This window comes from Clarias gariepinus, chromosome 3, assembly GCF_024256425.1.
Source record: "Clarias gariepinus isolate MV-2021 ecotype Netherlands chromosome 3, CGAR_prim_01v2, whole genome shotgun sequence".
NCBI lineage: Eukaryota > Metazoa > Chordata > Actinopteri > Siluriformes > Clariidae > Clarias > Clarias gariepinus.
The window spans coordinates 21,160,734-21,173,571 of record NC_071102.1 but is presented as its reverse complement, the minus strand read 5'-3'; the positions used below and the strand labels follow the sequence as shown (position 1 = coordinate 21,173,571).

The 12,838-nt window shown below is 38.9% G+C and overlaps 1 protein-coding gene across 2 annotated transcripts; it reads right to left on the bottom strand.

Annotated features, from left to right (window-relative positions):
- Window positions 1-1,328: 1,328 nt before the first annotated feature.
- adap2 (ArfGAP with dual PH domains 2) lies at window positions 1,329-9,826 on the bottom strand. 2 transcript variants are annotated; one of them, XM_053493008.1, is made up of 11 exons: window positions 9,577-9,826; window positions 8,285-8,415; window positions 7,994-8,085; window positions 7,398-7,480; window positions 7,115-7,224; window positions 6,814-6,963; window positions 4,080-4,163; window positions 3,909-3,971; window positions 3,672-3,749; window positions 3,341-3,569; window positions 1,329-2,720 (listed from the first exon to the last, which is right to left on the bottom strand). In XM_053493008.1, the coding sequence occupies exons 1-11, from the start codon at window positions 9,662-9,664 to the stop codon at window positions 2,692-2,694; spliced, it is 1,137 nt and encodes a 378-aa protein (XP_053348983.1). In that variant the 5' UTR covers window positions 9,665-9,826; the 3' UTR covers window positions 1,329-2,691. The 2 variants fall into 2 exon arrangements, with proteins under 2 accessions (XP_053348983.1, XP_053348984.1); XM_053493009.1 differs by having other exon boundaries at window positions 1,329-2,717.
- Between the last annotated feature and the right edge of the window lie 3,012 nt (window positions 9,827-12,838).

Here is a 12,838-nt window from a genome sequence, read left to right as displayed (position 1 = left end):
GGTTCTTTTCTCGAGCACATCCTGAAAGGGGCGTGGTCCCGGGAACTACGGAAAGCTTAATGAGACAAAATGGATAGGGAACGTGAGGATATGAAGAAAATGACTTTTAGCGCCCTCTGCTGGTATTCATGCACCTGTACAGGGGGCTTGGAGCCTATGCCAGGAGACTAAGGGGACACCCTGGACAGGATTCCAATCCATCGCAGGTTGAACATACACACACACACACAACGGGCAATTTGGGAACAGCAATTAACCTAATCTGCATGTCTTTGGACTGTGTAAGGAAACCGGCATACCCCGAGAACATGCACACAGACATGAGGTGGGAAACGAACCATCAACCCTAGAAGTGCAGGGTGACGTGCTAACCACTGTGCCATTGTGCCAGCTTTTGTCTAAACTAAAATTTCTGATGAATACCTATTTCATGGATAAGCTTAAAAAAACCTATAACTATTTAAAATATTAAAAAGTATTTCTAGTGCAGAGTAATAACATGGGGCGGCTTAGCACTGTTGCCTTGCAGTTTCAGAGTCTGGGTTCGTTTCCCACCTCGGGGTCTGTGTGCGTGGAGTTTGTATGTTCCCCCTGTGTTTGGTGGGTTTCCTCCGGGTACGCCGAATTGGCACCCCATCCATGGTACCCCTCCTCGTGACCTAAGTCTCCTGTTGTAAAGCGGTACAGAAGGTTAGTGACTGAATAAGTGAGTAATAACATGGACTATATGTTTATTTAGAAATAGTTCAATTTATTTAAAATTTCTTTTTAGAATTTTTTATAAGAAAGTATTTCAAAACCAAAAATATTCAGGGTGGCCCCCCCAAAAAGTCTGGATCAATAAGCAAAAATGTATTTAAAAGTATGAATTACATAAGATGGTTAAGCTGAAAGGCTTTGACCTCTCAGCACTTGGGTACACGCTGAATGCAAGAACGCTGAACATTTCGTAATGTATCAGGGCGGTTGGTGTTACATGCAGGGATGGGTTTCCTCCTTTAGTGCAGTGATCATTCTGGGCTGAATCTGATAGACTACTGACTTTAGATCCGCCCAAAGAAAGACAAGTTAAGTGGTGTTAAGTCTGGTCCTGTTCAATCCTGTTTAAGCCATGTTAGCTCTGAAAATATTTGACTTAATGAAATATTTGACATAATGAAATATTTGACATAATGAAAATGCCTCTGGATCCAGACTGTGTGTTTCTCTTAGAAATGATCTGACTTGTCCATAAGAGACACGATTTTTTTATAGTCAGTGTCATGTATTTGTTTAATTGTGTTTCAGTAGCAAGGAAAAACACACATTTTTTGAAACACATACAAACCTTTCTTAAATGAGTCAGATTTTTTAATATAGCGTTGTAGCATGTGGGTATGTTATGGTATGAGAACAAAAAACTGGGGCTGATATACAAAAAAAAGGGGCCAAAAAAAAAGTATACACACCATGACAGTTGTTGTCTATGGCCTTTTTTAGACCTTAAATTGAACTATTGCAGCAGTGTCTTGTGTTATGTTTCCTGTGAAGATGTCAGTAGTCGCACCATCATTGATGCGATCATGTGATCGTCAGAAGAGAGACGTATATTTTTCATGTTAAAGTGTGTATAATTTTTTTGGGCCCCTCTTGTATTAACAAGCAGTCTCTCTCTCTCTCTCTCTCTCTCTCTCTCTCTCGAGCAGTCAGTTAAATGTGTGTGGATTTGCTCCCAAACGAGGTCAAAAGTCCTGTGAGAAACAGGTGCAGATGATGACAGATGATCAGGAGGTGGTTAGTAACTGTGGTGCTGAATGCTGAGGGGTTGGAACAGACGAGAGAGGAAATGAGGTCGCTGCTGAGGTTCTTATATAAAAAATTTTAACATGAAGAATTGAGGTGTGGTTTTTGTTATTTTTTGTGTTAAAAATAGAACAAAATGAACACATATACAAAAACACCCAATATGCAATTCTTTGTGGCCTTCCAGGACACTGTCTCATCTATTTGTCTGTCCTGCAAGTCCTTCAAGTTGTTTGGACCAAAAAATAACTAAAAAATAGGGGATTGTATGTCGGAAAACATTTTCATATGAATAAAAAGATAAATAAATCATTGTCAAGTGTGAAAAGCACAGAGAGCATTGCGCCAGCGCTTAATAAATTACAAAATAATTATAAAAATAACATAAAAAACTTGATGTGTAAGCACCCACTACTTATTTTCTCTGTTTCTTCTAAAGTCCACATATGCAGCTCTGCAGCTTAGTCCTTAGTGACATGCAGGTCAGTTTAGTGCCTCACATTTACAAAAAATCTGGTCCGCGGTCCAAAACACAAAGCATTTACATCCAGACAGAGGGTACCTTGCTCACTCCAGACTCCAGAGCTATCGTTTTGTCCTCACTTGCACAAACAAACTCCACCAATTCAAGTAGACACTGTATATATAAAAGCACCTCCAGTGTCTGGGCTCATGTCAGGTTACCCTGTAGGTTCTGTGTGTAGAACAAGTGGGCTGCCTTATGTAAACCATTTCATGAAAGCTGAACTCATTAACCGTTTAAAGTACAGCTGAGCGCGGTACTCAGAGTATACTATAAAAAGGTTCTGGTTCTGCATTTCATTCATATTCATATATACTGCGTGTTACCATCCAGCTGGTTTTGTTATAAACAGCACAGTGCTGGAGTCCATTTTGATGTTTCAAGGATCATTTTCTTCGGCGGATGTTGGCCTCTGCTGGAAAACAGGAAATTGACAAATCTCAGATGTGACGTAAACATCAGCTACTATAAGTCACTACAGTATCACTACTCACAGCTTTTTCTCCCAAATTTGTTCACCTGCCAATTCCCACCCATCAGCGAAATCCTCCAAGACATCAATTGATCAATTGGTCAATTGATCATTCTCACTCACTCACTCATCGTCTATACCGCTTTATCCTGTATACTTACAGAAGACTTAGGGCACGAGGTGCCAATCCCTCACAGGAGACACTCTCACGCGCTCATTCACACACCATAGGCAATTTGGGAACGCCAAATAGGCTAATCTGCATGTCTTTGAACTATGGAAGGAAACCGGAGTATCCAGTCATATTTTTTAGAAAGATATGCTTGAAGAAAAGCTTAATCTGCTACATTCATGAACTTCTATGTCCAGTGTTGCTGTGATTAACAGGAGAAAGAGTTTGCCCTTCCTAGCACCATAGCCAATTTTGGTCCCTCGGCCGCTGGCCCCAGATATCCAATACGATCAAGCACACATTCACTGTCACGTCACTCTGGACATCTTTGATTCTTGATTGCTTGTAAATTATGTCTTATAATATCGATTGCTTGTAAATCATGTCTTACTGGTGTAATCTTGAGGAAGCATAGGCTTCGAGATGACCTGTCTCAGGCTCTCCACCCACTCCTTTCGCTCCCGCTCCTGCTCGCACATGAAGATGAACTGGCGGTCCGGTGTCTCCACTGAAATCGCAAACTTCCATTTATTCCCTCTGGTCCCCTTGGGCATATACTCACTCACTGAGTACCCATGATTCTCTGTCCCAATGAAAATGACACCAAGCTCCACAGCATCCTTGACAATAATAAATGAAGCATGGACGTTAATGCGGTTTCACTAAAGTAATAGACATAGTTCTTAATTCATGTTGCAATTGATTTTTTTGTTTTATCTTACCAGCTCGGTTTTAAAATAGAGAAGCTTTCTTTCTAGGCTGTCCAAGATGAACCATCTCTTCTTGAAAGGCTCTCGTTGCTGTAGAGCAAACAGGCAAGATCATTCAGATTATACATAAAACCGTGGTGTAAGTGCAATCATTTTTTTTAACTATATTCCCAGTATATACTGTAGGTGAAGATTTATTACGTTAAGACTGCTTCTCCTCCCACTGCTTATATGAAGTGTGTCACCTACCGAAGGTCCAGTTTTTTCCATGTATCCCTCTTTAAGGAAGTTTCTGGTGGTCCATGGCAGCAGCTTAAAATAAAGATATTATCATGCTGGTTAAGTGTAATACATATAAGAACAGATAAAGCTTAAGTTATTGCATTTATTCAGCTTCAACTAAAACAGTTGGGAGTTTACCTCTGCGTTACTGGCTGTCGGAAACGCTGTCTTCAGGTAAACAAACCGTGTAGCCCTTATCGCGTTGAACCAGTTCACGATTTCCTGAAATGGTAATGATATCTGAATGACACTCAGTCTTGTAACAGAAGATCTGCACTACAAATTAGCTTCACTGCAGTATCCCGCATAGCTTTGTTAAGTGTATAACATCGTGTTTGCACAATATCCAAATTGTATAACCTTCTATTTCACAGAATGTATCATGAACGTTAAGAAACTTATCCATCCAGGAACCTCTGTAGTCAATCTAGGGACTGTGAAGGCCAATGGTGACCATTGTATTTATTCCCATTTGTACGATAATGGAAGGACCTCCAGTCAAGATTTACACACTACAGGCAATTTAGGAATGCCAATTAGCTTAATCTGCATGTCTTTGTACTGTGGGAGGAAACCAGAGTACCCAGAGGAAAACCACCAAGCATGGGGCGAACATGAAACTCCATGCGCAGGATTCAAACCCCGAACCTGAAGGTACAAGGCAACAGTGCTAACCACTAAACCAACCTTGCCGCCAAGCAACTTTTACCTGTAACTTATTTTTCCTGAAGAGAATGCAATAGCAATAACAAAATGTAAATATCTTTTTTCTTGTCTTCAACATTTTTCAAAAATTCATTTACACCAGTTTCACCAGCCACCGTGTTGAACAGGAAGTATCTCTGTTTCACTGACCAAGCCATGCAATTGGCTCGTCATGACTTTTGCAAGAAAATCGTAGACATTTAAAGCGTGAATAAGTTAATATCCTGGTTTTTAAATGCATTTTTTTTTTGTGACAGACAACCTTGTGTGTCAGAAAAGATTAATTCACCAAAATGAGTAAACGTCTGGAAATGACATTTATCACGTCTTTACCAGTGTACTGTTCAAATTGTTTAAAAGTGTGTTTGATATTAGTCCAGATTATGGCACTGCTTTTAATGTTTGGCTCAGGAAACCACATCAGTGACATACAATGATGATTACATGGTTATTATAGTGATGATTTATTGTGATGACTCAGATAGGTATATAAAGGCACACTATGTATGTTTAACAAAAGTCACATAATAGAACTGTTTAGGGCGTGCTAGGTGTCCGAGAACATGACTTTCCCTTCTTAGGGCTTATGATGATGTTTAATCCTAGTGGAATGTAAAAGCAAGTTGTAATGACCTAGTGTAAAAGTTCAGCATGGCCACCCGGAGCAGATAGGGGTTAGAGCCTTGCTCATGAGCTCAACAGTGGAATCTCAGCAGTGCTGAGGTTTAAACCCCCGACCTCCCGATCAGAAACCCAGAGCTTTTATTGTTTGAGTCACCACTGCTCCCTTTGGTTAGCTGTTCTAACAGCAGTATGGAGTTTTTTGCAGTTATTCCAGTATGTTTGCTCATGTCTCAGCTGTAGCACACTGTACTGGTATTATAAGTACAAAACCCATATGAGTAAAAAAAGTGAGGTTATAATGTCAGCATATGCAACCTCAGTCAGTCATGACTCAAAGTTTTAAAACCTTTCCTGACCTTGGTAAAGTCATCATACTTGCTAGAATTATACAACCATGACTGACTTTTTAACAATACAATTAGTAACACTATACATGTAATCTGATATGTGGACTCGATGAGAAAAAGAAGAAAAGATGACTATGAGAGAGCAGTATTTGTTGCAAAAAACTGGAACATACACTGCCTGGGCAAAAACAGTCACAGTTTCAGAAAGGCCTGCATTAAGCAAATATGAAGGTTGGTGAAAATACAGGATTGGGTTAAGAACTGGGTTAAAGAGCATGTGGTTAAAGAGTCACAGTGTGATGGGAACTCACAGAATTGGGACTAAACAGCTGTGTGTCCATAAGAAAACCAAAAAAGGCCTCAGTTTGCTAAAGTGCCAAAAGATTGGACTTTTGCATCATGTGACCTGATGAGTCCTGACTGATCCTATTCCAGAGTGATGGGCGTGTCAGGGTAAGAAGGGAAGCGCATGAAGCGATGCTCCCATCATGCATAGTGTCCACTGTACAAGCCTCTGTGTTATGATCTGGGGTTGATCAGTTACTCAGGTCTAGACTTAGTAATGTTATGGGGCAATAAAATGAAGTCAGCTGACCATCTGAATGTACTGAATCACCAGGTTATTACATCAGTAGAGTTTACCCTAATGGCATGGACATATTCCAGGACTGTGAAATAGTGGACACCACAGTGTGTGTAATCAAAGCTAAAGGTGGTTAAATAAAAATTTGAATATGCAAGCTTTTAAAAAAAATTTTTTTTAGCCATGCAGTGTATGAAGTCACTTAATGAATTAGTTTGAAGAACCAGGCAGGTGTGAGGACACGACCACAAGGAATATAATGTCCCTTTTGGTTAGTAGAGGGTTGCTTTGCAGCCGTTTGTCTCAGATCTAAGCTGAGACTGATCTGTAAGGAATATTAATGTTTAAAACTTAATCTGGTTTAACTTCCCCGCTGGGAAAAAAAACAAGACTGATAAAAAAGCTTTTGACTAATCCGGAAATAGATCCTATTTTTTGTTCTTTCTAAAACTAGGAAGTAGGTTTCTTTTGTTTAAAGAGCATACTATAGAGAAGGTTTCTCACTGAGAACGAAGTGGAGCAAAGCGAATATTGAGGAAAAAAAACATTCACTTTAAGACTAAATACTTAGCAAAAAGCAAGATGGAATTGACTTGTGTAAAATATGACTGACCTGACCACTTTCATGATAAACAAAGAGATTTCGGGTGTGGTCGTCCACCGAATAAGTGATCTGAAGGCCGTGAGCATGTCCAATTTTCTGTGGCTGAAAGGTGGCGTTCAGGCTTTGTACAGAGATAACAGCCTTCGGCCCTTTAGATTCCTAAAATGTAAAAAATAATTACAGTGTTAAATCGAAAAAATAACTAATATAAAATAGATGATGAGGGAATCAAGTGACACCACGTAGGAACAGGAAACATGCCGTTACAGAAGGGTAAGAAAATGCTTAACAAGGCAAATAAAGTGCTCACATCCTCCTTATAATATTTTAGAGTGAAGTCTTGCTCTGATAGAACGAACTTCCTCTTCAGAAACTGTCCTTTGTCCTTCCCCTTCTTCCACAGCACTCCTTCATAGACGCCTAGAATCAGCAAAGACATCAGTATTGTAGAGATCAACTTGAAAATGCATGAATGACCATTCTTGTAAAGGCCATGCTTTTAAGGTTATACGGAAATGAAGATACTGTACTATATTTATATAATCTGCTACTAATGAAAGCATATTAAAGTAGTCTTAAAGTTTAGTTTTTACCTGATGAGTAGGCTCTGAGTATATTTTGTTCTGCAAACTCCTGTCTTTCATACTTGGCTCTGATCCACTGTTCCCTTAGAACGCTAAACCATGAAGAAGATGAAAAAAAAAAAACACATTAATCATGAGAAGTTAAGTTTAAAAAAAGATTCATCTTAAAGATAAATTTTGGTTAGGCTGCACAGTGTGTGAACAGCGTCTCAAGTTTCAAGTGCCTTTTGTTGCAGACTAAAGTCTCCGAGCAGTAAATGGAGACAGCTCTGGGTATTTTTAACCCACTTCAATCATCCACTTGTGTGGAGAAGTGAAAGCCCAAATTGACAGATTTTAAAGTTTGACATCTAACACCAAACTCCCCTCTTGGCTGAAACAGAAATACATTAGTAGTTCCCCTTATTGTTACCAAGACTATTGCATGCTCTGATGCACCCCCAGCGATTTGTTTGCCATATCAGCAGTCTCCCACTTCCCCAATGATAGACTTCTTTAATTATAGTACCAACCGTCATGAACAATGGCTTGGATGTAATTCCCTTTTACAATGCCTGTAAATCAGCCCTGCTTCGTCAATGACCACAGAAAGACGAAGTACTTACTCACAGTCATGTTGCTGTGGCTGGTAATAGAAGACGGGAACGAATTTCTCGTAGACGTCCTTGGCTGATTGATTTCCGTGAGCTTTCATGAACTTCAGGTCGGATCATGCAGTCACACAGAAAACACAACAGAATTCAGTTCGACCTTTTGACCTGCTTTAATGTTCAGTGTAATTCTGTGTAGCTATCCTTTGAACTCATTTTGGAATGTTACACCGATTATGTGCAGATTATAAATAATAATAATAATGTTTTAAAAAAGGCATGGTTGACCTGACACAACTTTCATACCTGCACGAGGTCATCATCCCAGAAGTCTAAGCGGATGGATTTTATCCGGCTTATACTCGATAGATTGCGATGAGTTCCGGAGCAGTTCAAGCAAACGAATATGCCGAGGGTGTATGAAGCCCAGTCCGGCTCTGCAGTGAACATAAGAGGGTTAAAAATGAACACGCAGGCCTGTACACCTGATCGGAACACATATCTTGTTGCTATTTTCTGCCTCATGAGTGAATGAGAAAGTGAGAAAGTGAAACATGACTGTGCAAAACGGTTCTGCGCTCTAACAGCGTACTGAAAAAGTACAAAAATCTTCGGCACTCTGACGTGTATAGTCATGTACAATCGTCTCAGGCACTCTGTCTTTAATACAAATACTGCTTTAGAGGTTTATATCAGGACTTCTGCATTTTATGTCTTTTTATCTAACAGACCGCATTCCAGACCAAAAAACACCAAAAAACACAAACAAAACAATAATAATAATAATAATAAGGGCTGTTGTGATTTGTATACCAAAGAAAAGAAAGAAAGTGAGACATTTAAAATTGCCAAAATTTCCAGAAGACCCGTAACAGATTCCCCACGATGCTCAGTAAAACCTACCAGCTTAATGTACATCATTATAAAACCGTGCAAACTGTATTTGAGAAATAAAGCACGAGTTTTATTATTATTATTATTATTATTATTATTATTATAAATAATAATAATAATAAAAAACAATTATTGTTACACAATTACTGAGTTACAACTCTTGTAACAAACATCTACTTTGAACTTTATTGCCCTGTACAGCATGGTATGCTCTAACGTTTATAAAGTATAAAATGTTTATACAGACAGTTTTACTTAACAATATTTCATTTCCTTCCATCTAACATATACACCATTTTGATCGAACAGGTGTGGCCGGGACGGATCTACAGGTTAAACCTATATTTTAGTCTTAAAATCAATAAATCTCACAATTTAATATCAACATTTACTATTAGAAATATTAGTTAATGGTAAGACCAGCAAATACACAAACAGCAGTGAAGAGCCGTACATACACACACATACTGTACACACATACACACATACACACACACATGCACACATACATAGAGAAAATGAATTCTTGTATAAACTCGTAGATAACAGACGACATGTTATCTGTTTTGATAAGATTTGTGTAAAAAAAAAAAGACAGGTCTAACAATTCTGTAACTTTTTGAGGTCAGTCATTTTCCCCGTGTGTGTGTGTGTGTGTGTGTGTGTGTACAGAGGAGCCCTTTGAGACTTGACACTTGACAGACCTGCAGCTCCGCAGTCAGCACAGCTACTGTTCTCCGGCAGCTTCACCAGTTCCAGAAGAATCTTTTTATTCTTGTCACGATTTGCCATAAGAGACGCGGTGTGAAGGCGAGTCGTGGGTGAAACCTTCAGGATGTCGGTGCCTCCGTTCTCTCATGAAACATTTCCATTCTCTCCTCTCAACTCTGTGGTCGAACAGCAAAGCGACTCATCAATGAAGCAGTTCCTCTCTCTGTCTGTCTCTCTCTCTCTACACACACACACACACTTTATCAGAGCTGCGTCACACACACAGAGCACAGAGGCATTGTTTTGTTTTGCAGTTAGAAACCACACACATGAGCTACTTTTTGGTTAATGCCAGATTTTCATGTTTTTTTTTCACGGATATGCGTCAGATTTCTTTTCTCATAACTGTCCAAGTATTTCTAAAGTATTTTACTTTGCAGTTCGATTGTTTTTCTGATTCATTTGTTGCTGTCTTTTTTAGGTAAAGTTCTTCACCTTGTTTGGAAAAATTAGAGAATTCTTTTAATTCACATTTTTATTAGAGATGTACAATTTAAAAATTTTAAATATGATTGAATAAAAAGATAAAAAGATTTTATTGCAATAGAAAAAGAAATTGCACAGTGAAAAATGTCAAATTTAAATTTGGAATGAAATGTTTAAAAAAAATGTAAAGAAAATTTCTGGAATGTGAGAAAATATGATCAGATTGATAAGATATAAAAAACTAATTAAAATCTAAACATATAAAATCTATAAAGTACACAGGATGTGCTGAATGTACAATATAAAAGTGTAAAAGGGTAATATTTGTACAGCCATATTGTATATATTTTCTACAGCTAAGTTTTAAAAAAAAAAAATTTATATTTTCTTCAGCTTAAGCTTTTCTATAAGTTATTTTTGGATTATTCCATTTATTTATTTCTTATTTCTTCTATGTTTTTTAAGGTCATGGGCTGCCGTATAAGGATTTCACTGCATATTGTACTGTGTGTGACTGTTTTAAATTTGACAATTTAAAGAAGATAACAAGTACAGTGAAACCTCGGATTGCGAGTAACGTGGTTTGCGTGTGTTCTACAAGACGAGCAAAGATTTCAAACAAATTTTGACTTGAAAAACGAGCAGGTATTGGTTCACGAGTACCGAGTATCATGTATTACGCATGCGCTTCTTGTTTTGACATAGAACGTCACGTGATCACAACTGTGCCAATGTTTTTTTTTTCTCTTGCGCTGCGGAATTGTAGGTAATCGTCTCCCCTGCTAGGTCTTAGTGCGCGTCTCTTACTGGTACTGTATAATCAACATCCGTGCACGCGTGTACTGTTTACTATAACACTCTGACCTCGTGTGTGTGCACGCGTGTCACTGGACACCGTGCCCCTTCACACACACCCCTCCTCCTCTCGCCTTTTCTCTGTAGACCTCTCACCCCTCCCCTCTGAGAGAGCCCGGCCAATCAGCTCTCTCTTGACCTCCGGCTGCAAGAGGTTACAACATCACTTGCGATCTCCGGATGATATGGCGAGCACTTTACCACTTCTTTCTACTCAATAACAACTGTGAGCAACTGTATCCAAGAATAAGCAATTTCCCTCTAAGATTAATAAAGTTCTTTGAATCTTAAATCTTTAAAAAAACACCAGCTCTTCTTTGGTATAAGTTTAAATCTCAAAAAAAAACAACAACAACAACTCACACTCTCCTTCCCCCCTGCACCTCCTCACACCCAGTCTGTGCCATTACCCAAGGGTGTGAAACATTTAAAATAGGCACACAAGTGACACTTCTGAAGCTCATGCAGTTTAGGTTTGAGAGTAGAGATGTAAAACTCACATCCTGTCCTTCAACATCTCTAAAGACGCGTCAGGGCTTCACTGCGCACAACAGTTTATAAGTATTTTTTATTTAAGGCACATCTGACTTGATAAACTAAAAGGAAATGATTGAGGCCAGATAAATTTATGGGGAAATAAATAAATAAATAGATTTTTATGCACTTTTTAATGTTTTTACCTTTTCTCACAGAGGATCTTTAGATGGGTCTAATCGCTATGACTATTTATTAGGGAGTTATTTAGCAATATCACACGAGCGCGAGTGCTGTTGTGCTGAATATCAGCATAGCAACGAAGCTGTTGTAGGCTCGAGGATGCAGCCCAATCAAAGCTACGCTGATAATCAACACAACAGCACGACCTCGGGTGATATTGCTTTTATATAGCAGTGCCACAAACACCATTTATCGTAAACAGATTTTTTTAACCAGTTATTTTGCTCCGCCAACACACATCCTTCCACCTTAGAATATCAGCTAACACTAACTTCCAGGTTCCCGGGATTAAATCTTAGATAGCGATAATTTAAAGGTAGTGCATGATGTAGGGTGTACAATCTTGTCAAACACACACACACACACTTCTCCTCTTGCCCCTACACACACACACACACACACACACACCTTCTCCTGTGTCTTTTACACACACACACACACACAGAAACACTCCTCTGCGATTCTTTTTAAAGGTAAAGTGCAGATTTATTGTTTTTTACTTTGTAAATTTTACTTTACAGCATTGATTCCTTTAGTATTAGCGATGTTTCTTGTTAATTTTTCCCGAACACATTATGCTCGAACTGGTTAAAATGGCTCATTTAACATATAGAGATTAAGTTGTGTTTGAATTTCCAAAAGGCGGCACGGTGTAGTGGTTAGCACTGTCGTCTTGCACCTCCAGGGTCCGGGTTCGTTCCTGTCTCTGTGTGCATGCAGTTTGCATGTTCTCCCCGTGCTTGGTGGTACAATACACTTAAACAGTATACACTGCCTGGCCAAATGAAAGAGAAAAAAGTCACACATTTTAATGTTCCATTGGACCGCCTTTTGCTTTGATTACGGCTATGGCATCATTTTGAAAAAAGTTTGTGCAATGTCATAAAGATTTACTTCTGCCCAGAGTCGCATTACTACAAGATCTTGTATTGCACATCCCAAAGATTCTCAGTGTGGTTAGGGACTGGACTCTAGTTTAATCCATATGTGTAAATGACGTCTCGTGCTTCCTGAACCACTCGTCCACAATATGAAGCTGATGAATCCTGGCATCTTCATGTTGGAATATGCCTGTGCGTGGCATCAGGGGAGAACAAAATCCATGGATGTTAAAACCTTGGTCTATCAGTACATTCACATACTATTGCCCTTAGTGTGTGAATAGGTGTGTGTGTGTGTGTGTGTGTGTGTATGTTT

Coding starts and splice junctions, on each gene's coding strand:
- adap2 (XM_053493008.1), bottom strand. CDS start 9,664: ATGGCAAATCGTGACAAGAATAAAAAGATTCTTCTGGAACTGGTGAAG. Junction 6,964..7,114: donor TAAAATATTATAAGGAGGAT/GTGAGCACTTTA, acceptor TTTACATTTTAG/GAATCTAAAGGGCCGAAGGC. Junction 3,570..3,671: donor TCTATTTTAAAACCGAGCTG/GTAAGATAAAAC, acceptor ATTATTGTCAAG/GATGCTGTGGAGCTTGGTGT.